General features: G+C 39.1%; 1 protein-coding gene across 1 annotated transcript in view; it reads right to left on the minus strand.

Annotated features, from left to right (window-relative positions):
* Positions 1 to 27637, minus strand: part of LOC128506995 (sialoadhesin-like) — a 444701-nt gene that overhangs the window by 397998 nt on the left and 19066 nt on the right. Inside the window, exons 5-7 of the mRNA XM_053477610.1 lie at positions 20429 to 20434; positions 14560 to 14820; positions 11132 to 11137 (exon numbers count right to left, since the gene is read on the minus strand). Coding sequence (XP_053333585.1) covers positions 11132 to 11137; positions 14560 to 14820; positions 20429 to 20434 — 273 coding nt within the window. The remainder of the gene's footprint in view (positions 1 to 11131; positions 11138 to 14559; positions 14821 to 20428; positions 20435 to 27637) is intronic.

Raw genomic sequence — 27637 nt, forward strand, 5'->3', positions numbered from 1 at the left:
CATCTTTAATGAAAAAGTGTGCTCAGTAATATTAGAAGCAGTATTAGAATCAATCCCAAAAAGTAAAGGAAAAATGACAAGAAGAGCTGTACCTTGGTGGACAGATAAGTGTAGTAAAGTTGAGAGATAGAAATAAGGCTTATAAACTTCTTAAAATAACACATTACTATAATAATTTAATTTTATACAAGAAAGCTCAAGCACTCGTAAGAAGAACTATAAAACAAGCCAAAAGAGAAAATTCGAGGGTTTTTTTTGTAGTGAAATTAGAAGAACAACTCCAGTAGGTGACGTGTGGAATATGATCAAGAGAATGAAAGGTAATAAGAAAGAGTGGGAATATCCAGTATTAGAATCAGGAGGAGAATTAGCGGTAATGGAAAAGGATAAGGCAGAAATGCTGGAAAAAACACTAGTACAAATTCATGGAGCAGGGAACTTAAGTGAGGAAGGAAAAAGGAGAAGAGAAATAACAAAGAGACAAAATATGGATGAGATGGTACAGAGTGGGGGAATGGAAGACCAGCCAATTAACTTCCTGTTCAACAGAGATCAACTCAGGAAAGCTATTTGTAAAGCAAACAAAAAACTATCATCTTCAGGGAAGGACCAGATATATCCTTCCTGTATATAAACTCAGCAAAAAAAGAAACGTCCTCTGACTTTCAACTGTGTTTACTTTCAGTAAACTTAATGTGTAAATATTTGTATGAACACTAAGAGTCAACACCATAAGACATAAACTAAAAAATGTTTCCCAATGTGTCCCTGAATGAAGGGAGGCTCAAAATCAAAAGTACCAGTCAGTATCTGGTGTGGCCACCAGCTGCTTGAAGTACTGCAGTGCATCTCCTCCTCATGGACTGCCTATTGCGGACAGTCTGAGCACTGATGGAGGGATTGTGTGTTCCTGGTGTGACTCGGGCAGTTGTTGTGGCCATCCTGTACCTGTCACGCAGGTGTGATATTCGGATGTACCGATCCTGTGCAGGTGTTGTTACACGTGGTCTTCCACTGTGAGGATGATCAGCTGTCCTTCCTGTCCCCCTGTAGCGCTGTCTTAGGCGTCTCACTGTGCAGACATGGCAATTTATTGCCCTAGCCACATCAGCAGTCCTCATGCCTCCCTGCAGCATGCCTAATGCACGTTCATGCAGATGAGCAGGGACCCTGGGCATCTTTCTTTGGGTGTTTTTCACAGTCGGTAGACAAGTCTCTTTAGTGTCCTGTGTTTTAGAACTGTGACCTTAAATGCCTAGTTTCTGTAAGCTGTTAAGGTCTTAACGACCATTCCACAGGTGCATGTTAATTAATTGATTATGGTTAATTGAACATACATGGAAAACATTGTTTAAACCCTATACAATGAAGATCTGTAAAGTTATTTGGATTTTTACAGCATTATTGTTGAAATATACAGTCCTGAAAAAGGAACGTTTCTTTTTTTGCTGAGTATATATTAAGTGTTAGTTGGAAATGTTCCTTTCTCTGTTATGAATTGTAAAGATTGAGGAGAAACAATGAAGCCCATGTTAGGTAGTTATAATCTAAATTACAAGTCAGTTACCAAGCCAGAAGGCTCTAACCCCATTGTTATTGGCAAACCACAGTAGGGCTAAGAGAGCTCGTAGAGGGGTAAATACCTTGGCAGGATGGAAAGACAACTGGATCGGAGGATGTGCCGGCGAGACGGAGGGTAAGAGGCAAAGGATCAATGTGAAATCGTGTCTTTGTCCTCTGTTGCAGGATGTATTAGTCATGGAGACTGGCGGGGTTCTGACGCCGTTGCGGCTGCGCCAGCTCAAGGGACTGCTCCGGGCCCGCTGCCCCGGCCACTCTATTACCAGATTGTTCTTTTATCCAGAGGCCGAGATTAAATTGGAATTGAAACCGGTACCTGTGAGAATTGGAACTCTTTAAAGGCGAGCGCCACTTCGGGAAGGAAACCCCGACCTAAGAAGGGCGGCCTATAAAGCTAAATTATACAGGGAGTATGATCATGAAATGAAATGTACTCATTCACGAGTTTGGCTATTTGATGAAGTTAAAAAATTGCTCTTAGTGACTGAAAGAGTCCTGAGGGTAAACATGTGCTTCCTTGTGATTCCTCGAACTAACGCTGGGGGGAGAAAAGGACAGCAGGTTCATATGCCAAGAGGGGGTGTTGTGGAACCAGCTAATGTTATAAGTTGTCATATGTCCCAGCTTACTTTAGGAGATGTTTTGCATGAAGCTAAATGTTTCAGAGATTAAAAACTCAACGAAGACGCAGGAAGAGGCGCCGAGGCCCCTCGAGGGAAGTTGCAGCCGAGGCCCCTCAAACGTTCAACATTGTATCATGCTGCATCACGCGCAGAAAGGAATGAGTCACAGGACCAGGGTATAAGAGAGTTCTGTTGTACTCCTAAATTGTTCTTTGGTACTTGGGCAGTGTTAGTATACGCTGTTAGTTTAAGTTCACAAGCCTTTTTGTTCTTTTATTTTCCATTGAACCCCTTGCTTAGTACTTACTATTGTATTCACCATAAATCTACCTCGTTTTATTTCCTTTAAGTTGTCATTGTTTGCAATATAAAATAATAAAAGGACTGCCTCCCACTGCGAGGCCAGTACCCCCAGTACGGTGCCGAAGGTGTGAGTTTGTTTTGTGTTTGAGAGCAGACGGTTCCGGGGACTACATTTTCAAGGACCTTTTCTAAGGTGAGTCTTGCGCTTATTTTTACAGAATTTGACATCGGTAATGTTTCGTCCTTTGCGTATAGACATGTCCTATTTGTGTGGTTTTTAGATGCAGCAAAACAATATATATATATATATATATATAATACTGAACAAAAATATAAACGCCACACTTTTGTTTTTGCTCCCATTTTTAATGAGATGAACTCAAAGATCTGAAACATTTTCTACATAAACAAAATAACCATATCTCCAAAATATTGTTCACAAATGTGGAACAACCTTCTTCAGTACTTTTTCTTTAATTGGGCTCATCTGGCAAACTAATTATCACAGGTGTCTGAGCTTCATTTCAGTAATCCAAAGAGCCCTGAGACGCAATACCATCCATGAGTTTAATTTAAAAACTAAATATTTAATATTTATGACACATCCAATTTGCACAATTATTTGGAACACAGTGTATGTACCTGTGCTGACACAACCTTCTCTAGGATTTTCAATAGGAAAGGCAGATTTGAAATTTGATGAAAATTATCAAAGTTGTTTGGGTCAGCACCTGGTTTCTTGAGTATAGGAGTTATTAATGCAGTTTTAAAGAAATTGGGGATGATGCCTAAGAGTGGATGATCTTAGTGATGAATGGTAAGAGAACCAGAAGACAAACTTTGACTAATTGAGTTGGAAGAGGGTCTAATTGACAGGTATTTAGTTTCGATTTCCGAATAACAGAAGCGATCTCATCAGCTGTAGGTAGTTTAAAAGTAAAGAGAGAAGAGTTGAATACATGTGAGAGATTGAAGGAAAAAGGAACTTGAAGAGGATCAGAAACGAACAGAGATTTATGTATATTCTCTGTTTTTTCAGAAAAATAAATGAGAAGAGTGTTACATAATTCAGCTGTATGTAACTTTACAGGTAGAGAATCTGGAGGCTTTGAAATGTTTTTAACAACAGTAAAGAGAGTTCTTGTGTTACCTTTATTAGATGTGATCAGATTTGAATAGTACTCGGATTTGGCTGTACACTGTAAACTCGGATTTGATATCTACTTAAACAATCAATTACAATATAGTAAATAATTTTAAGTTGGATTGCATCACTATTATAGGTAAGTATATTGTACTAATTTTTAATACAATATACTTGCAATTTAATAGTAATGAAATAAATTAATCATTTTAAGTTTAATCGCGTAATCATTAAAAGTTAAACCATGGCCACACCTCTTTATCTCCTTAGAGACCGAATTTGAAGTTGATGATTGGTTGTTTCTTCAGGCAACAAACGAGATGAATGTGCATGCGCCATTTCGGTTATTTTACCCGTCTGATTCGACCACGATCCGTTTTTCAGCCTTTATTTTTTTTATTTGGTTTTCTTTTACTCAAGAGGCTGATTGTGAGCCGTTTAAATATCAGCTCGACAAAAGTTTTATCACCTGTTACTTGGACTGCCGTTAATGGAGCTGATGTAACGGTCGCTGTGGGCAGACGCTGCCCCGCATTAATATCCTGCCAGGTGACTGAGCCAAGGCTGCTTCCAGCAGGTGAGACCGGAGGGCCACGGGTCGGGCTGCTGTTCCACAGTCTACTGAATCTGGTGTGTCCTATTGGCGAGAAGTATAAACCTGCTACTTTTTTTTTTTTTTTTGCTTTATTTTGCACTGGAGAGGCTGAGTGTGACAGTATTAAAACTTTGTTGTAATGTCCAACAATTTTTCACCAGCTAAGTTCGCTAGCACTAACCCTGTTCAAGCCTATTCCATATGAGGTGTAATAAATGATTAAGATATAGAACTGCACAGGACATTAACAGTAAAGTATAAAGCTGGGTGAAGGTGACTAAAGTCTCCATGGCTGTTTTGTGAGTTGTTTTGGACAATTTAAAAAAGGTATGCTGATGACTTAGCTGGGCAGTGTATGTAGAAAATATAATGATTTTGCTTACCTGTAACATTCAGTGTAACTCCAGGCAAACACGTTTTCTACATTAGCTCTGATTCTTAAGCAGTATCTGTTTTCATCTGTTTTCTATCACATCACTCAGTCTGAGGAAGACGTGTTTCTGTTCATCTCCTATATATATATATAATACTCCACTCTGCCTGAGTAACCTGATACATTATGCAGATTAGTCAAAATGTCCCTGTCACATTAAGAATAGTGTGTGTACAAGCCTTTTATAAACACTTTAGATCTTTTTAACCCTTGTGTGGTGTTCGGGTCTGTGGGACCCATTTTTATGTTTTATCAAAAGAAAAATGTTACAATTAATTAATTTCTTTACATTTTCTGTGAAGAACATATATCAGAAAACAATTTCAATGACCACGCCCTGTACACGCCCCTACACATTTATATATAAAAAAAAAAAAATGAGGTCCTGTGTACCTTCACTCCTCCTCTTGTCTGGGCCTCCTGTAAGTATATGTGTGTGTGTGTATGTCTGTGTGAGAGATTGTGAGTTTTGTGTTTTGGCCCTGTCATCCGGCACAAGGTGGGAAACATTGTCATACAACATTTAGTCAACATTTAAGCACACACACCTCTGTGTCCTGACATTCCTGCACACTTTACCCTTTGTCTTATGAAAACCAATCTTTTTTCACTTCTATCCAATCGATTTTCATTTTCCAAATTGGGGGCCAGATACAATAAATATAGCTTTGCGGTTCCTAATCACAACTTATCAAGATGGCCAAAAGATATCTTGTTCAACAGACATTGCAACTGAATTTGAAAGAGAGAGATAATTTTGATGATAATGTAGAGGAAGAGGGTACAGAATGTGAGGATCACATTTCAAAAATTCAGATTCCGACAGTGACTTTGAAGAAACTGTTGAGACTGAGCATCAGCATGTTCCAAAATGAAGACAAGATGCAGAACCAGTCCATCAGCAGCCAGTGCCAGGACCAGAACAAGCACATCAGCATCTAGCAAATGAACAAATAGCTGCCATCAGGACAGGGTGGGACAAGTGGGTTCACCGCCTCCCCTTATTGTACAACCCTGGGGTTATTATTCTAGATCGCGACCAGCAACAACAAAAAAAAGTGCTTTGACGTGTGTAGACCCTATGTACATATGCAACACATACACAGTAAATCTCTGACCCTCCTGTGTTGTTTAAGCGAATATGAAAAGGCATTGTTCAGCTTGTGTTGTGTAAAATTACCTGAAAGAGTTAAACTTCTAATTAAGTTCATACACCCTAAAAAATGCTGGGTTATAAACAACCCAATCTGGGTTGTTTTTAACCCAGCTGCTGGGTAACTATTGGACTAACTACATGCTGGGTTAATTTAACCCAGCAAAATGGGTTATTTTTTTAACCCAGCAAAATGGGTTATTTTTTTAACCCAGCAAAATGGGTTAAATATTCAACCCAAATGCTGGGTCATATTTAACTATAATGCTGGGTTAATTCTACCACATAAATTGAATTAAATGTGAAAACACATTAAATGTTCTAACCAGATGTTGGTTCATTTTAACTGGAATGCTGAGTTAATTCTACCTCACAAATAGGTTATTATTTTCATGTTTTACAGTGAACCTGTAAAAAAAAAAAAGAAAAAAAAAAAAAACTTCCCATGTCTATTAAACAGTTAAATTACTTTGATATACTGGTTTATTACAAAAAAAAAAAACTTAAAAGTTTTGCAAACCATACAATAAACAACATCCTATTAAATGTTCATAGAAAAAACGTTTATTTTTCAGAAGCACAAGAACAGATAATCAACATCGTTACTATACTATTACTCACAAGGGCAGAATGGAGTAATAACACAAATAGGCTGAGGCAGCTTCTACAGAGCAGGATCTCTCTGTGAAATTAGATATCTTTTCTGCAGAACAAAACTATCCAGCCCTGGTTCCGTTTTAAAATACAAACACTGTCTATGACTTTTCAAGTAGGCCTCGCTATTTCATAGCAACATTACAAAAAGTCCTATACAGGAGCACACTACTTTGGAGTATATAAAAATATAAAATGCCTTGAAGCACACATCAACCGCCTCAAGTAGTGTGCATTGCTCCAGAGCCTGTCCCACCAGAATGACGAATGCCTGAGAGCAGCGCTGGTCATTATCTCCCAACGTCAGGATGTAGGGGTACGGCCTTGACACTTCAGCCTGCTGGAGGTATTCCACCATGTTGGTGCCAACCTTAGAAAGAAATGAAAGAAAGTTAAAAATTTGTTGAATAACAAAGATTAAACTGAATAAGACTATCAATTTAATGTGTAATAGGATTTATACTAAATAAAAAAATGACAAAGCTAGGGTATAGGTAACCTGAAACAAAAACATGGAGACAGCTACTACCAAACAGTCTGTACAGCTGACTGTACAGCAACTTTGGTTAAAGAGGGCTACCTGGTTAGCTTACATGCAGCAGTCATATTTGCATACTACTTGCCAAAGGGGGAAAGGTGTAAAATATTGTTATAACTCGGGAGAAACGCGGGCGACTTTTGACCGCGGAGTAAATTACTAGCTAGTGAATAACGGGAGGGTTAGCAGGTGTGTATATTTGTGAGAGGGTCAGTGTTTTGTAACACCCCAGCATTTTATTGTCTCAAACAGTGAGATTAATAAAGTTCTAATGTTAATGTGGTTGCTAACGTTAGCAACCTAACTAAATGCTAGCGTCATGCTAATACTACAGTTACAGTTTCGTCAACCTGCAAACATTCTACAGAGAAAGATAAAAAGCTCAGACATCTTATCCGTTTCCTTCACACACAGGTGGGGTTCTTTGGCTAACTATAGCAGCTATTGTCAGCTAAATTATCTTACCTCAGACCAGCCTGAAAGTTTGAGTGTAACCTTAACACGGTAACAGTAATAAATCTCACATATAGTAATAATATTTCAGTCATATGTGACTTAGGTGTGTAAACATGTGTATACAGACCTTGTATTTAAAGTCATTTTCCCTTAAATAAACCGTCATCAGCGGTGTGGGAGCTCAAGAGAGACATGAAGCTCTGACTGACAGCCGCTGAATCCACCGGTGAACTTTGGGGGAGGAGCCAAGCAAACTTCAACCCAGCAGCTGGGTTACACAAAAACTACCCAACTCTCTGTAAATAACCCCAAAAAAATGACCCAACAGAGGCAACCCAGCGCTTGGGTAGAAAAAACAACCCAGCGTTTTTTAAGGTGTATAATTCAAAATCAATAGTTGCTTAATTTGTAAATATGTTGATTTTTTTCACTCGTTAACAATTGATCTTTTTTTACATTTTATTAAAGAAAAACAATGAGTAGCCCTTTGATTCATAAATGTGATCTAACAAAGGTAAAGGGCAAATATTAACCATATATTCTGTGTTTATTGCTTGTAATCAGGATGAAGTAAACATCTGTTAGTATTTTAACATAAAATTGATTGAATGTGTTGAATTAAAAACTACAAAATGCAGCTGGGCTACCAGACACAGAACACTGACTGAATAACAAAAATATGAACACCACACAAGGGTTAAATCTGTTAATGCATCAGCAGGATCGTGTCTGCAGCAGAGTAAAAACTATATATGTTGTGTATAGGACATTTAAACACATCAATCCTGAGTGTGAACAAATGAGCTCAGTGTTTAGGCAACCGAGAAAGTAAAGTAACAAACCAGCAAACACACACACACACACACACACACACACACACAGGCACAATGTTTGAAACTGCATATTTAAAATAGGTTAAGCCCTTAGATGTATTTAATTAATTCTGTGGTGTATTTCATATTAAACATAATCTTTTTCCTATTGCATTACAATCATTTAATATTTTTTAAATTAACTTTCTATCAAAAAATGCACAAAGCCACAGATCTTTATAAATAAACAGTTTAGCTCATTGCTTGGAAATTACCTAATGCTAAGGCTAATATTAGCTAATGATAACGCTTGCTAATGCTCACTAGTTAAAAACAGCTCTCAAGTCTATCCTGGTGTGTGTGTGTGTGTGTGTGTGTGCGTGTGCGTTTTATCCTGTGTACTGTATAACCAATTGTGTAAGTATCCTGGTACTAGTATTCTCATCTAATATTCACAATTAACAAAAATTATTACAGTTTTTTTCCAATTGCTAACACACAATTTTTCAAACTAGTCTGGTTTTTATCAAAAATACTTAACACAATTCACAAAACCACACACCCAAACTGCAAAATACTTCACATATCTGGCAAAATGAAGCACTGCAACCAAATCTACACATAGCATTATCAAAATCAAACTTTTGCATAAAATGGCACACACTTTATTCATATTACCAGATTTTTGCCTAACCAACTACACACTGTTGGGCATAATGAAAAGCACCCCATCTTTAGTATGCTTTGCCATAATAATAAAATATGTATCAGATTGTTCACATGCACAGAAATATTTGCAGATACACACACATGCTGTTGCAACATATGCACAGCAGATATATTTACATGGGACTGAACAAAAATATTTTTTAACAAAAAGAAAATTTCAGAAAAAAATATATTACAGTAAAAAATAATAATTAGGCAGCATCTTGCCGCACAGCCGGGTCTGGCCACAATGCCTCATCAACATCACAGGCAATCTCTTTCCTTGCCAGACATCGAGGGAAGAAGCGCCTTGAGTGCCTTATCCATCCCTGAATCGCACCCACATCAATCTCATCACATGCCTCTTCCATGGCCTGCACAAGAGGCATGCGCACAAAAGGCTGCAGGTCATATACCTTCCACCCCCATGCCAAAAAGAACTCTTTTATGGGGTTCAGAAATGGTGAGTATGGTGGGAGGTATTGCACGATAAATGTTGGGTGGTCAGCAAACCAGTTTTGGACTGGGACTGCACTATAAAAGCTCACGTTGTCCCATACCTTAACGTACTGGTTTCTTTGATGGTCTGCATCATTTATATGCTCTGGTGGTATGAGAATGTTGTGAAGTCTGTCCAGAAATGTGAGAATATGGGCTGTGTTGTACGGTCCAAGGTTGGCATGACGGTGGAGGACACCATGCATACTGGAGATGGCAGCGCACTATAATGGCTCTGTGGCCGATGACGTTTCTCCCCCTTCCTCTGGTCTTTGCTAGGTTAAACCCAGCCTCATCTATAAAGATGAACCCATATGGGAGTGCATGAGCATCCATTTCCAGTACTCCCTGAAAACAAAGAACAAATATCAGTCAATATGGTGTTATCCAGTACACTGGGAAACAATGTCACGTGTAGTGTACTGCAGTCAATATAGTACTTACATCCACATATACTCATCTGAGCTCTTTGTTTCTTTGAGAGTTTCTCTCAAACAGCACCTTATAAAGTTGTTTCATTCTGATTTGGTTTCGCTTGAGGATGCGAGCCAATCTGGACAAACTGACTCGTTGAATGTTGTTGAATAAAGTGTTGTCTTGGATGATGTGGCTTTGAATTTCTCGTCATCTGATTTCATTACTTTCCAAAACCAAGTTTACAATGGCAGCTTCCTGTACCCCGGTGAACATTTGGCCCCTTCCTCCACCATGGTGTCATCTCTCATCAAAAAAAAAAAAAAAAAAAAAATATATATATATATATATATATATATATATATATAATTAAATAAATATAAATATATAAATATTTTCCCCCACAGTAGAGTACATTGTACTGAAAACTTGTACTGTACAGTTCATGAATGGCTGATGTCATACACTAAGTAAACCGGTGTCACCCAACTGATACACTATGACATGGGGTATACAACATGTGTACTACATGAAATTTTGGTTACATACCTGTTCTCCAGTTTAAAGGTCCAGATGACGGAGGCGACAGTAAAACGGCTCAAGTTTGGCTTCACTCTCTGTCCAGCCTCACGCATTGTCAGCCCATGGTTGATGACATGATCTACTAATGTTGCTCTGATTTCATTTGAAAGTGTTTGTCTTCTTTGGCCATGAAGTCCTCTACCTGTTTTACCCCTACCTCTCACTCTTCCTCCCCCTCTTATTTTAACCACACTCTTCCTCTTCCTCTCTCTGCAATGTCTTCCATCGTTGTTGTAAAAAAAAGGTTCTTACCTCTGGTCTTTTCATAGTGCTTACATGCTCATTGAAGTGTTAACAATTAACCATTGAGGTGTTTGGCCAGGTGGCACATGGAATTGGCCAATTAGCTCATGTAGTGTCATTTTGAATGCCAGTGTTTTGAAATGGCAAGCATGTGACTTTATGTCAGATTTTTGTGTCTTATGCAGAGAAATGTTTTCAGTGCATTTAAAAAGTGTCATTTTGAAATGCAAAATGTGTGTAAAGCAGAAAATGTGGTTAGACTTTTGGAGACTTGAGAAGGAGTTTTGCTCTCTGTGTGTCAGTTTAAATAATTGTGCTGTGCATGTGATTTTAGTGTGTTAGCAATCGGAAAAAACTGTAATGTGCTAGAAAATGAAAGTCTTTATTTGTATACACAAAACTAAAATACGTAACTTCTGTGTAAAGCTGTACATTTCACACCTCTGAGTTAAATTAAGTCAACAGCAGGAGTTGGTCATGAAGAGAGAAGAAAGAGATGAGAGAAAAAAACGAGATGAGAAGAGAGATGGAAAAAAGATGCCTATTTATTGCACACACACACACACACACACAATGATCTCATTTAATGTCACTACATCAGTTCCTACATTATAAACAATACATATATTTACTAATTTCTGTAAGAAATATTAAGAATGTTTTCATTTAAAATATTTTGAGGTATAAATTAAGACATAAACCCGAAAATAAAAACAGTAATCTTAAAAATAATATATAAACTATTAAATGTAAAACTCAAAAGGAAATATAATTTGACATGATTTTTGTAATACTATTAATGATTTAATTTTATCTATATAAGTATTTGTATAATTTTAATAAACCAGGAAAATAATCTCACAACTAACTGTAAATGTAAACTAACAGTATAATCCTGATTAAACATCACAACATTAATTGTCCAAAATCTTCTGATTTATTTATTTTACACATCATGATGGTGTTTTCATCCAGCAAGTGTCCATGAGACCAAGATCAAAATATATACTTTTTTTTTTTTTCTGACAAATCGTACACAGTGTAGAAGTATTTTTGTGGATGTGGCTTGAGATTGGTGGTTCTTAAACACCTAATGTGACAATCTAACCAGCAGATACAGATTAAGGACAATTCTTCAGTCTGTATGAGTTCTCGTAAAGCACTGCTGAAATCACACAACCAGTGTCACAGCAGTGTACCAGTGTAGCAGGTGGTAATTGTGCTGATGTTGATTCATGGGTGAATGGTGTTTATTTCACACTGCTGTAGATCACACTGGGATCCTCTGCACTGTCAGACCTACAGGAAGAGAGTAAATGTTCACAATTAGATTCATCAGAAGATCATTTTAGCTCTGTTTAAGTAACAGAAACAGACCCACTCCTCTCACCTGTAGTCAGCACCGGCACAAGTAAATCTGACACTAGTGTACTGAACCTCCTCCTCCTCAGAGGCAGAAGCTTTCAAGGCAGATCTCTCTGCAGTGTTCCTGGAGTCAGTCACACTCGTGCGCTCTACACTGGCGTACAGAACTTCATCTTGTTTGCTCGAGACTGAATCAGATGGAGGGTTGATTGGATTTGCTGCTGAGTTGGTACTGAAATCATCCTGAAGTGAAAGAGCAGGACATCACAGACATACAGGAGTGAATATCTATATCATGGCTGGTGATTGGTCAGAAGGTGTTAATTACTTATAACAGCAGCTCTGACAGCAATGCAAGTGGAACATTAAATGTAATTGGAAGCAGTCAAAAGTATGAAGTGTGTGTGACAGCAGGAGCGAGGTCAAGGGTCACCTGCAGACAGAGAGGGGCAGATGAAGCCAGTAACAGGTAAGGGGTTTCACCTGCGACTCAGTATTAAGTTTATTTATTAAAGTTCCTTTTATGTTTGCAGGAGATAGACTTATGAACAAGAGAGAACAGAGCTTGAAAATTAGCACCTGTGTGTCACATAGTGCAGGTTCTCAATCAGGAGGAATGCGCGACACCTGGACACGCGGCTATATAGAACCCCAAGACACTGCAGTAGACATGCAGACATTAGGTAGCACCAGGTATGAGGACTGTCAGGCCACGCCCACCTGTCAAACCAAACCATGATCATCTGCGACTCCATTCCACACTCTGTTTTGCCGCCTCATTCACCTGCTTGAGCTCACCTGTTCCCTATCTCATTCATCCCTCTGCCCTATTTAACTCACTCACAAACAAACACTTATTGTCAGATTATTGTGTGCTCTTATGCCCGGTTTTCCAGCGTTCATGTCTTCCTTGACTTTCGGATCTCGCTCACGTCTCAAATGATTGTTTTCTGGATATCGGTATTTGCTCACTTTTTACGACCACAATTCTGGATCACGATTCTTCACTTCCGCATTCTCTCCTCAAGTCTTGTGCCGTCTCTTTTATTCACAAAATAATCAGCACGTTGTACATCACAGAAAAAAACGGCTCTGTTTCCCTAACGCGCTCTGCGCTTGGATCTACCTCGTCTGCATGGATCGTGATAAGAACAAGCTGCTCTGGTATAGTGAGAAATAAAAAAGACAAATAAAATGATAAAGAAAATAAAAGGGAAAAGAGAAAGAAAGGAACACAGGAGTAACATACAGAGAAACAGTAACAGTAAACTACCTGAAACAGTGTTTATAAACAGACAGTGTAATAAAACAGGACGAGCAGCAGGTGAAGGTCATTAGGACCATGAAACTAGTGAAGTACAAGCTGGGGAATGTAGTATAGAACAAGTTTCAACAGAAGAGTCTAACAAATCACAAAAGACACAAACAACAAAAGCTCGGGACAAATACTGAAGGACCATGACATTGTGTAACAGGAATAAACCACTTGGGTACATTTTGTTACAGGAAATTAATAACTGTTGGGGTGGAAACTGTGACTCACGTATGCATTGGTGATTATTTCACTATAATACAAACACAATAAAGTGTTTAAATAACAAATGTACATTAATTACCTGTTTTAAACTTTGATCCTCTGCTGAACCAGTTCTTTTCTTTTTCCTTTAAATTAATGCCAAAATTAAATTAGATATAATGTAATGCTTTTATTAATTTTGTTGCAGTAAACACTAAGCATGTAAAATTTGGTCAAAATTATGCGCTCCCCTGAACATGACATTTATGTTCTTCCCCAAACTCTAACCACAAAGTCTAAAGCACACAGTTCTATAGAATGACTCTGTGCCCTGTTACAGATTCCCTTCACTCGCTCTAAGAGACTCGAGCCTGTTCCAGCATGACGATACCCCTGTGAGATCCACAGAGCCCTGACTGAACTCAACTCCACTGAACACATTTGGGATGAACTGGAGTCTCTTTGAAATTGCTAAATTAACACGTGACCTCACTAGTACTCTTGTAGCTGAATAATTACAAAATCCACACAGACACACTTCAATATCTAGTATAAAGTCTTCAGAGAAAAGTGGAGCTTATAGTAAGAGGAAAAGGGGAATTATGAAATAGAAAGAAGATAAATTTTGACCATTATTATGTACACTACTAGTGACCATGTAATGTTTCATAAAACCAGGTTAAACCAGTGATGATTAACACTAAAAGTCCTGACTATACCCTCACTCTAATTTTTTTTAGAATTATATATTTTCTTACCTTATAAAAAAGAAGGTGAAAATCAAACAAACACACACAAACACAATGACACCAACACCTACATACACAACTACCCTCTGAAACCCTGTGTAAACGAAAATGTGATAATGAATCAGTGATAAATATCCATGACATTTGATGTTGAAGTAAATTTGAATTATAGGTCTACATCATCACCTTCACCATGTAAAGTGACAGACACTGCAGCTGATCTCTCAGAGCCGTGTTTATTCTGAGCCTCGCAGTAGTACTGGCCCCTGCTTCTGGAACTTAAAATGAAGCTGTAACTCTGTTCAGATCCTACAGATGGGGATTCATTCACCTTAAACCAGGTGTAGTTCTTCACAGGTGGGTTAGCATCACTGCTGCAGGTCAGAGTCACTGAACTGCCCTCCACTATCTCACCAGAGGGACTGATGGACACTGAGACATTTTTTGGAGGATCTGAAATTTTCATTGTACATTTGAGGAAAGAAATTAATAGCCATAAAAAACTATGTGTTATTTTTTAAAATGTATTTATTCATCTCTTTTATAAAACACACTTCTTTGCCATTAAACTTTATGATTTTGAGAATATGTTTATACAGTAATAATTCTGAAACTCCTTCATGTGAAGTCTGTATGTGTTTGTATCGTTTCCTTTACAGTGTCAATATGTGATTCTGAATATAATTGTTATGCCTTAATGCATAAAGTTACCTGTGTCCTATTTTTTTATTGTTTTTTTATGATTATTTAATAAAATATAAAATCATCTCCTGAAATGTCAATCACAATTAATGTAGTTCAAGTTTATAGTTAATGTTGTTTTTACTTTCAATGTAACATTTATTCCTGTACAATATATAAGAGTAAAGTAAATAAATCTCACATCTGACTCTGAGTGTGTGAGCAGGAGAGGGGAGATGTTCATATCCTCTTACAGCACAGCTATAACTGCCTGCATCCTCACTGCTGACTGACTGCAGGTGGACTTCATTGCTCTTGATGGTGTTTGTGGTTAAATCACGGCTGGTTTTGTACCAGATGAATGTTGGATCAGTCAGACTGCAGGTGGTTTTACAGGTCAGAACGGCTGATTGTCCCTCTGTCACTTCTGTAGGAGCGAACACCTGAAGATCTTAAACACAGAGAGACACATTACATCAGGAAAACTGTACTGAGGCCAGTAAAGCATGAACTTTTACACTCTGCTCTCTTAAAGTTTTTTTCGGTCTAGTTATTCTATTCTTTCTGGGTTTTTTTCAGTGTTAACAAACATCTTGTATGTGAAAGCTAGCCTTTTTTACCCTGAGCACCTATTGTTCAGTTTATTTTTCTTAGAACACATTAGAGAGGAAAAAAATACTCTATAAAGAGATTATGGCCTGAGTGATATATCTAGAAAATAAGGTGATTTTATAGTGTGTAACACCACCTGCAGTGATAAAATCACCTCATTTTCTAACAAATGTTCTAGAAGCATCACAAGCTAAATTATTATTTATTTGTATTAAGTGTATTGATTTTAATAACTTGTTCTGAATCTCTACTCAGAGCTCTGAGAGATCAGGAGATTCAAATCGAGTTGTTAAAATTAAAACATTTAATACAAATAAATAATAATTCAGCTTGTGATTCTTCTAGAACATTTGTAAAAAAAAAAGAACAATTAGAGGTATTAGATAAATTTAGATTTAGTGCACTTTTAAAAAAAATCTGTATCACAACACTGCATTATTTAAGTGAATATCTACAGTAAACAGAAATGCTGTTATTCATTATTAATTTCCATAAATCATTGTGATCTACATTACCTGTGACAGTGAGTCTCACTCCTGGAAGAAATAAATATTTATCTTTTTTTTGCATTATCTGTCCTAGGACTCTAATGCAGTATTGATGTTCATCTGTTTTCTTCACATCACTCAGTTTGAGGGAGGAGTGTTTCTGTTTATCTCCTAAATACTCCACTCTGCCTGAGTAACCTGGTTTAATACGCAGATCAGTCGACTCTTTACCCTTAACTGTCCTTATTACCCAAAATGCCTTAGTCACTGTAAGACCTGCTGGGTGTGTGTACGAGCCGTTCATAAACACTGTAGATCCTTTTAAAGCACAGAAATGTTCCTGACTGTATGTCACACTCCATTCATTCCCAAGAGCTCCTGAAACATGACACATAAAAGAGGTTATTAGAGGTCATTATCCTGAGCCCCATAAAACACTGAGTTAGCCTTACAGCTTCACTTCTCTCCTCTGGAACTCTGGGTTGGCAAAATGTGCATATGAACACATACATACACGCTTATGTTACTAAGAGGGGACTGTCACTCTACACTCACCAAGAGGGGACCAGGGTTTCTGCTTATTTTGAAGAAACAAAATTGACATGTACAATTTTCTTTTAAGGTTTTTTTTTTTATAATATAACTTAAGCATATTAAAATATGCTTAATAAGCACTTTTTTTCAATTTTTAAAACATGAGCCAAGAGAGGATCTGACACTGAGTGACTTCTACCAATCCAATAGGGGACGTCCATAGATTGTAGTGTAAATGTCTGTGAAGACGCAGAGACTGTTGTCACACACCTTTTCTGACTTTATTTCTTTATTTTTTTATGAACATTTACACATTATCACTCCTGCACAAACATTCAGACTGTATAGATAAATGGTCATTATATATATATATATATATATATAACATATATTTTTAATAATAACAAATAATAATCCAAATGAAAATAGTTCATAGGCAGAGAAAATTAACCTTTTTTTAACACATGCCTAAAAATTAGCATTTTTATTTTTAAAAAACATTCCAAGTGGGGAGATGTGTAAATCTCTGAGTGACGTCTACCTATCTAACAGGGGACGTCCATAGACCAAACCAAAACACATCTCAATGCATAACAGCAAACTATGAAACCTATTTTATCACATAAGCAGTTTATACAAAGAAAATACTATTAGCAACTATCATCTGCTAAATCTGAGAATCATGCTCTCAGTTTATTCTCACAATGACTTGATATGTTTCTCCAAGCCTCCTGAAGGATTGGTCAAAGATCACTCATACTGGTTGTTTGACCAGCCCTCACTGATGATAAAGGGGCATCTATATATTACCATTATTTTGTAAAAAAAAAAAAAAAAGAAAATTATAATTGCTGGTCTTTAATAATAATTTCAGGTTACTTTGATAAAAAAATATATTTGCTCTAATCTGATATCATTCAAAACCACATTTTACCAGGCGTGTTTCCAGTCTTTTGGAGGGCAGTGTGTATGGTGACTAGAATATATTATGAATGTGTGGTTAATAAAAAGACCTGCACACATGCAGTACAAGAACACACTGACCGGAGCTACTTCTCCAAGGTTATGTCTATGGCAATTCACACAGGTGTGTGTTACTCTGCAGCAATGACGATCCCACCAGGATATAAAAGTCAAAAAATTATAGCAAATCTAAATAAACATTATATTCCATGATTGCATTCATGCATTGAGATGTGTTTTGGTGTGGTCTATGGACGTCCCCTCTTGGACTGGTAGACGTCACTCAGAGTTTACACTAGCCTACTTTACATTTTCTCACTACAAAACTTTTCATCAGTTTTATTTTTATTTTTTTTGCTTTTTTTCAGCAGTTTTCTTGTTTTTGTGTTTTACTTCTATTCACCAAGAAAATTTGAGAATTTATTCAGATGAATTTGTTATTCTTGGCGAATAAAAGTAAAACTGGGAAAAACATAAAAAAGTAAAATAAAAAAAAATAACAGTTTTGTATTTGAAAAGTTTTGTAGTGGAGTGAGAAAATCTGAACTAAAATAAAGTCCATTTTTGTAAAAACTTACATTGGTAATAATTTACTTAAGCTTATATTGTAAAATTTATTTTTATTACTTAACTACTAAAATCTTTTATTTGAATAAACTTTTTGAATGTATATAGTAAGTGTAAAACAGTATTTAGCATTAGAGTTAAATAATAATACTAATGAATCATACAGTTCACCTCGCTGTAATCAGGTCATACTGAGAGTCTGAGTAAAGTTGTGCTATAAAGAGTTTGTTTTTAGAGGAGTAGAGAAATGTAAAAGACTGGCTTCTCCTCTGGAGTGTCAGTGTCTCAGAGGCTCTTAGGGCCATTCAGAGACATTAGAAGTGTGTGAACGATGTGTGTGAAACAGCCCTTGCAGTACCTGCTCTGGTTCATGGTGGCACTGCTGAGAATGACCTTTAACACACACACACACACACACACACACCTAGGTCCCCTCTTGGTCAAAATAAAAAAAAACTTTACCAAAGTCATTTTCACTTGATTTTAGCTTGATTTAAGGCATAACAAACAGGGGACCTGAAAAATGTCCCCACTTGGTTCCCCGGTCCCCTGTTCGTGAGTGTGTAACGACACCAAGGTCCCCTCTTAGATAGATAAGCAAGTACACACACACACACACACACACACACACACACACACTGGAACCTTGGATTACGAGCATAATTCGTTCCGGAAGCGGGTTCATATTTTCAAACACTAGTAAATCAAAGCAAATTTCCCCATAAGAAATAATGGAAACTAATTAACCTTCACTTTACCTATAAAAAAGAGTAAAAATAAATTCTGACAGATAAGTGTTTCTGTTTACACAGCCGCCGTGTGTATGCGTGTGTGTGTGTGTGTGTGTAAAGCTAAAGTAAGAGGGGCGGTGGAATGAGACACTTCCCTCTCCCACTTCTCGTCTTATACAGTAACACTTCCTGCTCTCTTGTTTGAGTTTTACACACACACACACACACACACATTAACAAAAACACTGTTTTATTAAGAAAATGAACAAAGAAATCTCTCCAATAACACTCGAGTGAGTGCATACTAACAATCACTACTGTCAATCATTTAATGTCAAGTAAAAATAAAACAAATTAACCTGCACTTTACCTTTAAAAAGAATCACGTGTGTGTGTGTGTTTGTGTGTGTGTGTGTGTGTGTGTGTGTGTGTGTGTGGTTGTGACACAAAGTGCAGGCTGAGACACAGAAAGAAAAAATAGTTTATAACCTCTCTAATGAGACTTTCTTTTGCTTTACACCTGCGCTGTACACACACGCATACAAACACACAATAAATACGTATTTCTCTTATTACAGTGTATTTTACTTTGTACAGCATATTTTACAATGTAAAATATTTTACTAGTTAATTTTATTTTTTTAAAGTATTTCTTTTATTCTTATTATTTCTTATGTGTAAGGTTTTACTATTTTTTTAAGGTCACTGGCAGTCGTATAAGCATTTCATTGCATATCGTACTGTGTATGACTGTGTATGTGACAAATAAAATTTGAATTTGAATTTAAAATATGTTTTACACGCACTCACATGGTCACAAAGTTATGGTAAACAGTACACGTGCACAGATGTAGATTATATCAGTAGGATACGCACACTAAGACCCAGCATGGGAGATGTTTACTCACAATTCCACAGCGCAAGAGAGAAAAAAAAGCGCCCAGTGTGATCACGTGACGCTTTTTGTCAAAAAAAGAAGCACATGTGTGATACATAATACTCGGTACTCGAAAACCAAGACTTGGTAATTTTTCAAGTCAAAATTTATTTAAAATCTTTGCTCATCTTGTGGAACACTCGCAAACCGCATTACTCACAACCCAAGGTTTCACTGTATGTATATGTATGTGAGTGTGTGTGTGTGTGTGTGTGTGTGTCCAAGACACAAGGAAACTTTCCCTGTGTAAATACTGACATAACATTGAAATTAAGTCACCAAATCTAAATACAGCACTTTGTTAGATATTAATATAGAAATGTCAGGAAATTGAAAGTAAACTGTCGTCCACTGATCAGATATTTCATAAACTGTTCAGATCAAAACAGGTGTTAGTGACACACTGCTATAAAACTACAGATTTATACATACGACAATAAAACATTTCAACAAATAATAGTGGTTTAATACACTTTAATGTCACCAGTGTGTGTGTGTGTGTGTGTGTGTGTGTGTGTGTGTGTGTGTGTGTGTGTGTAAATATAAACATAAGACTCACCTGTGATGATGAGGAGGAAGATCAGACAAAGCAGATTCCTGTAAGCCGTTTTAAGGAACATCATTCTTCTATAAAGTTTCTAAATGCAAATAAAACATAAACTTAGATTATAACAAGTAATAACAAAAGTGACTTATTTATACATGACTATGTGAGGAGATTTTATTATGTAATGAGTCTCCAGTTTCAGCACTTTCTAACAGTCAGAGGTTTTTTATTTCATACATAACAATCAGACTGTATTCTATAAATATTAGTAACACCTTTTAAACATTTACAGAAATATTAATTAATTACAATAACTACAATTTTATCAGCTACAAATAAAACCCTGATAATGAATTTATTAATCCCAGCTCTATTCACTGTAACTACTGCATGGAAATATGAGCTCGTCATCCACTGATTTATATATTAATTAAATTGTCGTTATTATAATCATGAAATATTTTTCAAACACATATCTAAAGAACGTTAAATAAAATACAAAAGTCATTCGAATTTAACAAACTAGGTGTCTGTAAAATAAAAATATGAAATGTGAATGTGTATGAATCAAAATGGTGAGTTTGTCCCTGGTGAGCAAGCCGAGGGCGACAGTGGCAAGGAAAAACTCCCTGAGATGGTAATAGGAAGAAACCTTGAGAGAAACCAGACTCAACAGGGAACCCATCCTCATCTGGGTAAAACAGAAAGCTGTAAATGATCTACATTTATACACTGTGTAGGGTGGGAGGCAGTTCAGCTATAATAGCTGATGTTAATTGATGTTAATATGGAGTCCAGGTAGTTATTGAAGACCCAGGTAGACTTGTAAGAAGTTCCAGTCATGAACTATCGAACTGTCAAGTCCCCAGAGAAACAGTTGCCAACACCAGTCAAGGCCAGAACCATTTTCTAGGTAGAGAGAATCATTCCCAGATACCAGACGCATCCCAGAGAGACACACGGGGCATCCATGTGACGAGATCTTCAACCAGAAGCGGGGCACCAGGATGGGTCAGACAGGTCCGGAGGGCAGAGGGAGTCTGGATCACTGGCAGCTCAGGAACGACATGTGTAGCTCGACAGAGAGAGAGAGAAAGAGTGAAAGGGGGGGACAGGAGGAGAGAGGAAAAAGAAAGAGGGGGGGAAAGAGAAGAAGAGGAGAGATGGCAGTTAGGTATGGTCATGTATAATGTGAATGTATATTAACTGTAGAGTGCAAGCAGAGACACCGGCAGGACTAACTATGACATCATAACTAAAAGGGAGGAGCCAGAAGGAAACACAAACATGAGGGGGAACTGAGATGTAAAGCAAACAATCACCTCACCGTCAGCAAACCTGAGTGATCAATGAGAGTGAGGAAGACAGCATCCAAACATACCAGTTCACCATAATACTCTACGTCCATGAGTCCCCCAGATCTGCTCCTTTACCTAAGGCTAATCTATTTATAAAAATGCTTGGCTAAATAAATAGGTTTTTAGCCTGGACTTAAACACTGAGACTGTGTCTGAGTCCCGAACACTAATTGGAAGACTATTCCATAATTTTGGGGCTTTGTAAGAAAAAGCTCTGCCCCCTACTGTAGTTTTTATAATACGCGGTACTGACAAGCAGCCTGCATCCTTTAATCGAAGTAGGCGTGGCGGATCGTAAGACACTAGCAGTTCGCTCAGATACTGCGGCGCGAGACCATTTAATGCTTTATATGTCAAGAGTAGTATTTTAAAATCAATGCGAAATTTCACAGGGAGTCAATAGTGGTAGTAAAGTGTAATCACTAGCTGAACAGTTAAACAGTTAGAGTTGAGTAACACACATTATATCCAGTACAGATAATAATACACTGATCAGCCATAACATTATGACCACCTGCCTAATATTGAGTAGTTTCTCCTTTTGCCACCATAACAGAGATACACTGTGTGTTCTGACACCTTTATATCACAACCAGCATTAACACTTTCATCAGTTTCATCTGCAGACAAACAAATAAATAATCTGTAAGTTGCTCTGGGTGTTTGTTTAACACTGCACATGTAATTAAATGTGTTCAATTAAACAGACTAGAGTAAATAATCCACTCTGTTCATGTTCATTACACTTCAGTCAGTAACATCACTACTGATGGAATTTTATTAAAAAGAATCTTACTAAAACATGCTAAAAGATTAAAGTTCAAATCAAGTTCAAATGTAGTGGGCGTGTCACCTGTAAGACTGTCTGATTGGCTGTTCATTACAGTTAGCCCACAGTGTTACTTCATCTGGTACTGTGGTGCTTTTGCACTTAGTTTAAATACATGTGTAGCACGTAGCACACAACGTCTCTCTCTCTCTCTCTCACACACACACACACACACACACACTGCCCTGAAGTGACTAATCTTTAAAAGACAGGAACGATACTGAAGAAAGGAAACGATACTATCGGTGATTGAGTCATTAACACAGTTGGATTCTAAAATGTATAAAGATAAAACAAAATGATCTTTCTGTGTTTTGTTAATTTAAAGAGTCACAAATAAACACTTAATTGACAGTCTAAAGATCTGGACAGTAATTACAAAAAAAAAAAAAAAAAAACTTTCACACAATAGTTCACTCTTTACACAATGTGTCAAATAAAAAAAAAATAAATATTGTCTTTCATCTTGACCAAACCAATTCACAAAAAGACACCTCTAAACAAAATATTGCATTCAATTACGTAAATTTGCAAAATACAGAACATAAATATAAATTTCTTAAAATAAACACTTCCGTATTATTTAACAGTATAGACTGAAAATCCAATAAAAAATAAATTGAATCATTTGAACAAAGTTCGTGCTTCAGTTCAAAATGTTAACACTCATTCAATCAGGAAAAATAATATTCTCTCTGCTTCAGAAGCAAAAAAAACAAAACAAAAAAAAAACAATGTTTGAGGAAAAAAAGTTTGAGGAATCAAAAACGAGTCTTTTGAGTCCAAAAACAAGAAATCTGAAATTCTCCCAGAAGTTGGTGATTTCAAAACACATTACAAAGGTCCGCTCACCATGTGTGCTCATGTAATCACATACGATGTGCGTATAATTCCTCACCATAAGATTACAATATTGATGTATATTCTTTTTAACGAGTCTTTAACGTGTCTCAGAGGAACAAGTATTTCAGAGAGTGATTCGTTCATTTTCTACTGGGCGCGCATGCGCAAAGCATCACAAAACATTTTCGGTTATGTTCAGGAAACAGAAATGAGTAGTTACCTTTAAGTCTTTGGTCAGAATCATTCGTTGTTTTGTCATGTGACTCCCATAGACACTATGCAGTGCAACAGATTAAAAAAAGAAAAAAACGAACAACTCGGACCAGACGATATGAGAGTTGGGGGTCTGTTTGTTGAAAATGTGACATTTTATTTCATTCACTAAATGGTTCAAAATAAGATTTGTTTATTTTGATGAACGAGATTCAAAGTAATGAGTCACTAAAATGATTCAAACTTTCCATCACTAGATTACATTTAACACAAAGCAGAAACTTGATTGAGTTCACAGAGACACACATGAGGGGAAATAAACCCAGCCTCGTAAAACAAAAGACAAAGACAATAATTAACTTCTATTGAAAAAACACTTCTAACTTTTTGCCAGTTAGAAAACACTTTAACACTAAATCACTCTTTTCCTTGTCTTATGACCCATTTAGCACTTTTACACATGCTAGCATTAGCCTATCGTGCTAACTAGTTTAGCGCATGCAAACATGCCAGAGGCCTACTCAAAACTGCATGCTAATGAATAATTTCTAAATGATATTTAATTAATATATTGTGGCATGGGCGGGGTTTTGGACTAGTAACCATCATGCTTTGCGGGAGGGGTTGTTAGGTGTTCACCCTGTCGAGGAAAGGTGTTTGGGTTAGTGGCTTCGGCCAGGGTGTGTGTGTGAGTTAGAAGTATGTCCTGTCGATTTGTGTTTAGTGACTGTGTGGTTTGTGCTGTGATAAATAAAATACTCCCAGCCATTTGCATTGGGCAGCAAGGAAGCTCACTCGTCTCTCCAGCATTCTTTCCGGCGGAAAAACACTACATTGGTGTCAAAAGTGGGATGGAGAGTAACGGGTTAGAGCGCACCCCAGAGCAAGCTACAGCTCCGTGCGCCGTCAGCCGGCGAGGCGACCTGCAGCTGCACCTGCCGTCCTACAATGGCGCTGTCGAGCCCCACGCATTCATCGCCCAGGTGGAAAACTGTGCGTTCCTGCGGGGAATTCGGCCGTTGCGGCTTCGCGAGCATATCCGGTTAGCGGCACCGTCTTCCCTGTCTGAGGCGCTACGCGAAGCCGAGCGTGCCGAGCCCATCATGGCAGAACACCGCGGCGAAAGAGCCGAGCGTTTTCCCGTGGCTCGGGGCCGCTCGGTAGGTGAACCTAGCCGGGGCCCGGGCTACCCATCGCGGCTATGCCTCGACTCAGCATCCGAGATTCCGGGCCGAGGCCAAGGACCGCCGGACTACCGCTGCAGCGTTCCCCGGCCTGAGGACAGCGTACCCCAGCAGCCGTTACAACTAGCTGCGGGGAAGCCGCCTCCCACAGCCGTCTCTGTTTCCCCAACTGCCGGGCCCAACTTCCGGTCAGGACGTGTAGGAAATCGCGCGGGCGTCTACGTGAACTGTGGCCTGGACAACGTTTCGCTACGGGCACTCGTGGACACCGGCTCTACAGTTTCGCTGCTGCGCTGGGGAGTATTAGAACAGGGCGAGCGCGGTTGTATGCTGCCGGCCCCAGCCTTGACCATTCGCACCATGTCGGGGAGCTATTTGGAGATACGGGCCTGTCGCACTGTGCGAATACAAGTAGGTGCAATCAGTCTTTCTCATCCATTCTTTGTGGCAGACATTGAGGATGATTGTATCTTGGGGTTGGACATTTTGGAAAGGTGGGGTGCGGTACTGAATCTCACTGACGGAACGTTACGTGGTAACTTCGGGCTAGCCAGGTTGCTAGTTCCCAAAGCGCAGACGGAAGTGTTAGTAGCGCGCACCAGGGGGGCGGAACTTTCCAGTGGACGCGCCATGTAAACATCCGGTAGCAGACCGAGCGAGAATAATGGCCGAGCTTATGCAGCATAGCAGCATGGGGCTAAGTCAGACACAGACCGACACAGTGAAGTCCCTTTTACACGAGTTCACGGACATTTTCGCGGTAGATGAGCGCGAGTGCACACATACTAATTTGGTGCAGCACACGATTGATACGGGTAATGCAGCTCCTGTTCGATTACATCTGAGACGCCTTCCCTTAGCTAAACGAGCTATCGCCGAGCAGAAGCTGCGTGAAATGGCCGACTCGGGCACAGCGTCCGGACCGTGGTCTTCACCGGTTGTGTTGGTGCGTAAAAAGGACGAATCGTGGCGGTTTTGTGTCGATTACCGGCGGTTGAACGAGGTAACGCGCAAAGATTCCTATCCGTTGCCGCGTATAGATGATGCGCTGGAACACGTTGCGGGCTCGGCGTGGTTTAGCTCGTTAGATCTGCGTAGCGGGTACTGGCAAGTAGAGCTAGCCCCGGAAGCGCGACCTAAAACCGCGTTCTCGATCGGGCAAGGGTTATGGCAATTCCGGCGCATGCTGTTCGGCCTATGTAACGCTCCAGCTACGTTCGAACGGTTGATGGAAAAAGTGTTGGCCGACATTCCTCGAAATCGTTGTGGCGTCTACCTGGACGATTTCCTGCTGCACGGCAAGGAGTTTGAGGTCGCGCCAGCTAACCTACGGGAGGTATTTTTGGCTATCCGGCGGGCGAATTTGCGGCTCAACCCGAAAAAGTGCCAGCTGTTGCGGCAAGAGACCGTGTTTCTGGGACACGTAATTAGCGCTCAAGGGATTGCCACCGATCCAGCCAAAATTGCTTCGGTACAGAATTGGCCTGAACCGACAAACGTGTCGCAGCTACGCACCTTCCTCGGGTTAGCCTCGTACTATCGTCGGTTCGTGAAGGATTTTGCCATGATCGCTAGTCCGCTGCACGGGCTCACGAAAAAGAATCAGCCGTTTCGTTAGGACAGGGTGCACGCGCGCGCTTTCACTCGGTTACGGGAAGCTCTGGTCACGTCGCCCGTTCCCGGATATCCTGACGCGTCGCGTATATTTATCCTCGACACGGACGTAAGCGATGTAGGGCTAAGGGCTGTCCTGTCTTAGGTTTCCGCGTTGTCTGGACGAAGAGCGCGTGGGTGGTCGCGTCATCGAACACTCTCCGACCCCCGTGAATCAGAACATTCTCCCTGCGCAATCCTCCGGAGCCCCCGTTACTAATCAGCCGACCGAGCCGGCGTGCAGCCAAGTTACTGCGTCGCCTAGATCATCACCTGTAGTCGTTCCGCCTGTGCCGCAGATGGACTGTGGTCAGCTCATTGCCGAGCAGGAAAAGGATCCGGCGCTGCAGCGGGTACTAGGTTGGGTTAACACGGGCCAGAGACCAGATTATGCCGCGGTCGCTCACCTGGGACAAGAGGAAAAAGCCCTCCACTCGCAGTTTCATCGACTCGCGTTGCGGGGGGGCTTACTTTACCGACACTGGGAACGGCCGTGCGGCGCTGGCGAATCTTTTCAGCTGCTGGTGCCGCGGACTCTGCGGGCACGTGTGTTGGGAATGGTCCATGGGCACGCGGGCGCGGGACACTTTGGAGTCACTAAAACGCTGCGGCGGTTGCGCGCTCGTTTCTACTGGCCGGGCTGTGCATATTGAAATATTGCATATTGAAATGTCTGTTACTGAAGTGAGGCCTGTGATTGTATGAATCTTTATCCCTGTGAATCCTCTGTTTTTTCCCCTTTTATTTGCTTTCTTCAACTCTTACAGTTTTTCTCGATTGCTAAAACACTAAACACTTTTGTCTAAACAAAATTCTCAGTGGCCTGAGCCCACTTATTGAATCAGTCACTCTTTTGGCAAAACCATAAACACTTTTCACCTGTTTAGACACATTTTCTTAACACATTGTCATTGTGATGCATCTGTGTTGCATAATGGTGAGCAGAAGTGGTAAAAGTCAAACACAAGTAAAACTCAGGTGTCAACGGTTGAACACAACAACTAAACATTTATCACACTTGTGGCTAATGATGTGAGGGTACATATAAACCAGAGTACTGGTTTGTGAGGCACTACAATGGATAGAAATTTAAGAAGAGGAGTTCGTGTGAAAGGAGGTCGAGCAGGTCA

Source organism: Clarias gariepinus, chromosome 18, assembly GCF_024256425.1.
Source record: "Clarias gariepinus isolate MV-2021 ecotype Netherlands chromosome 18, CGAR_prim_01v2, whole genome shotgun sequence".
Taxonomy (NCBI): Eukaryota; Metazoa; Chordata; class Actinopteri; order Siluriformes; family Clariidae; genus Clarias; species Clarias gariepinus.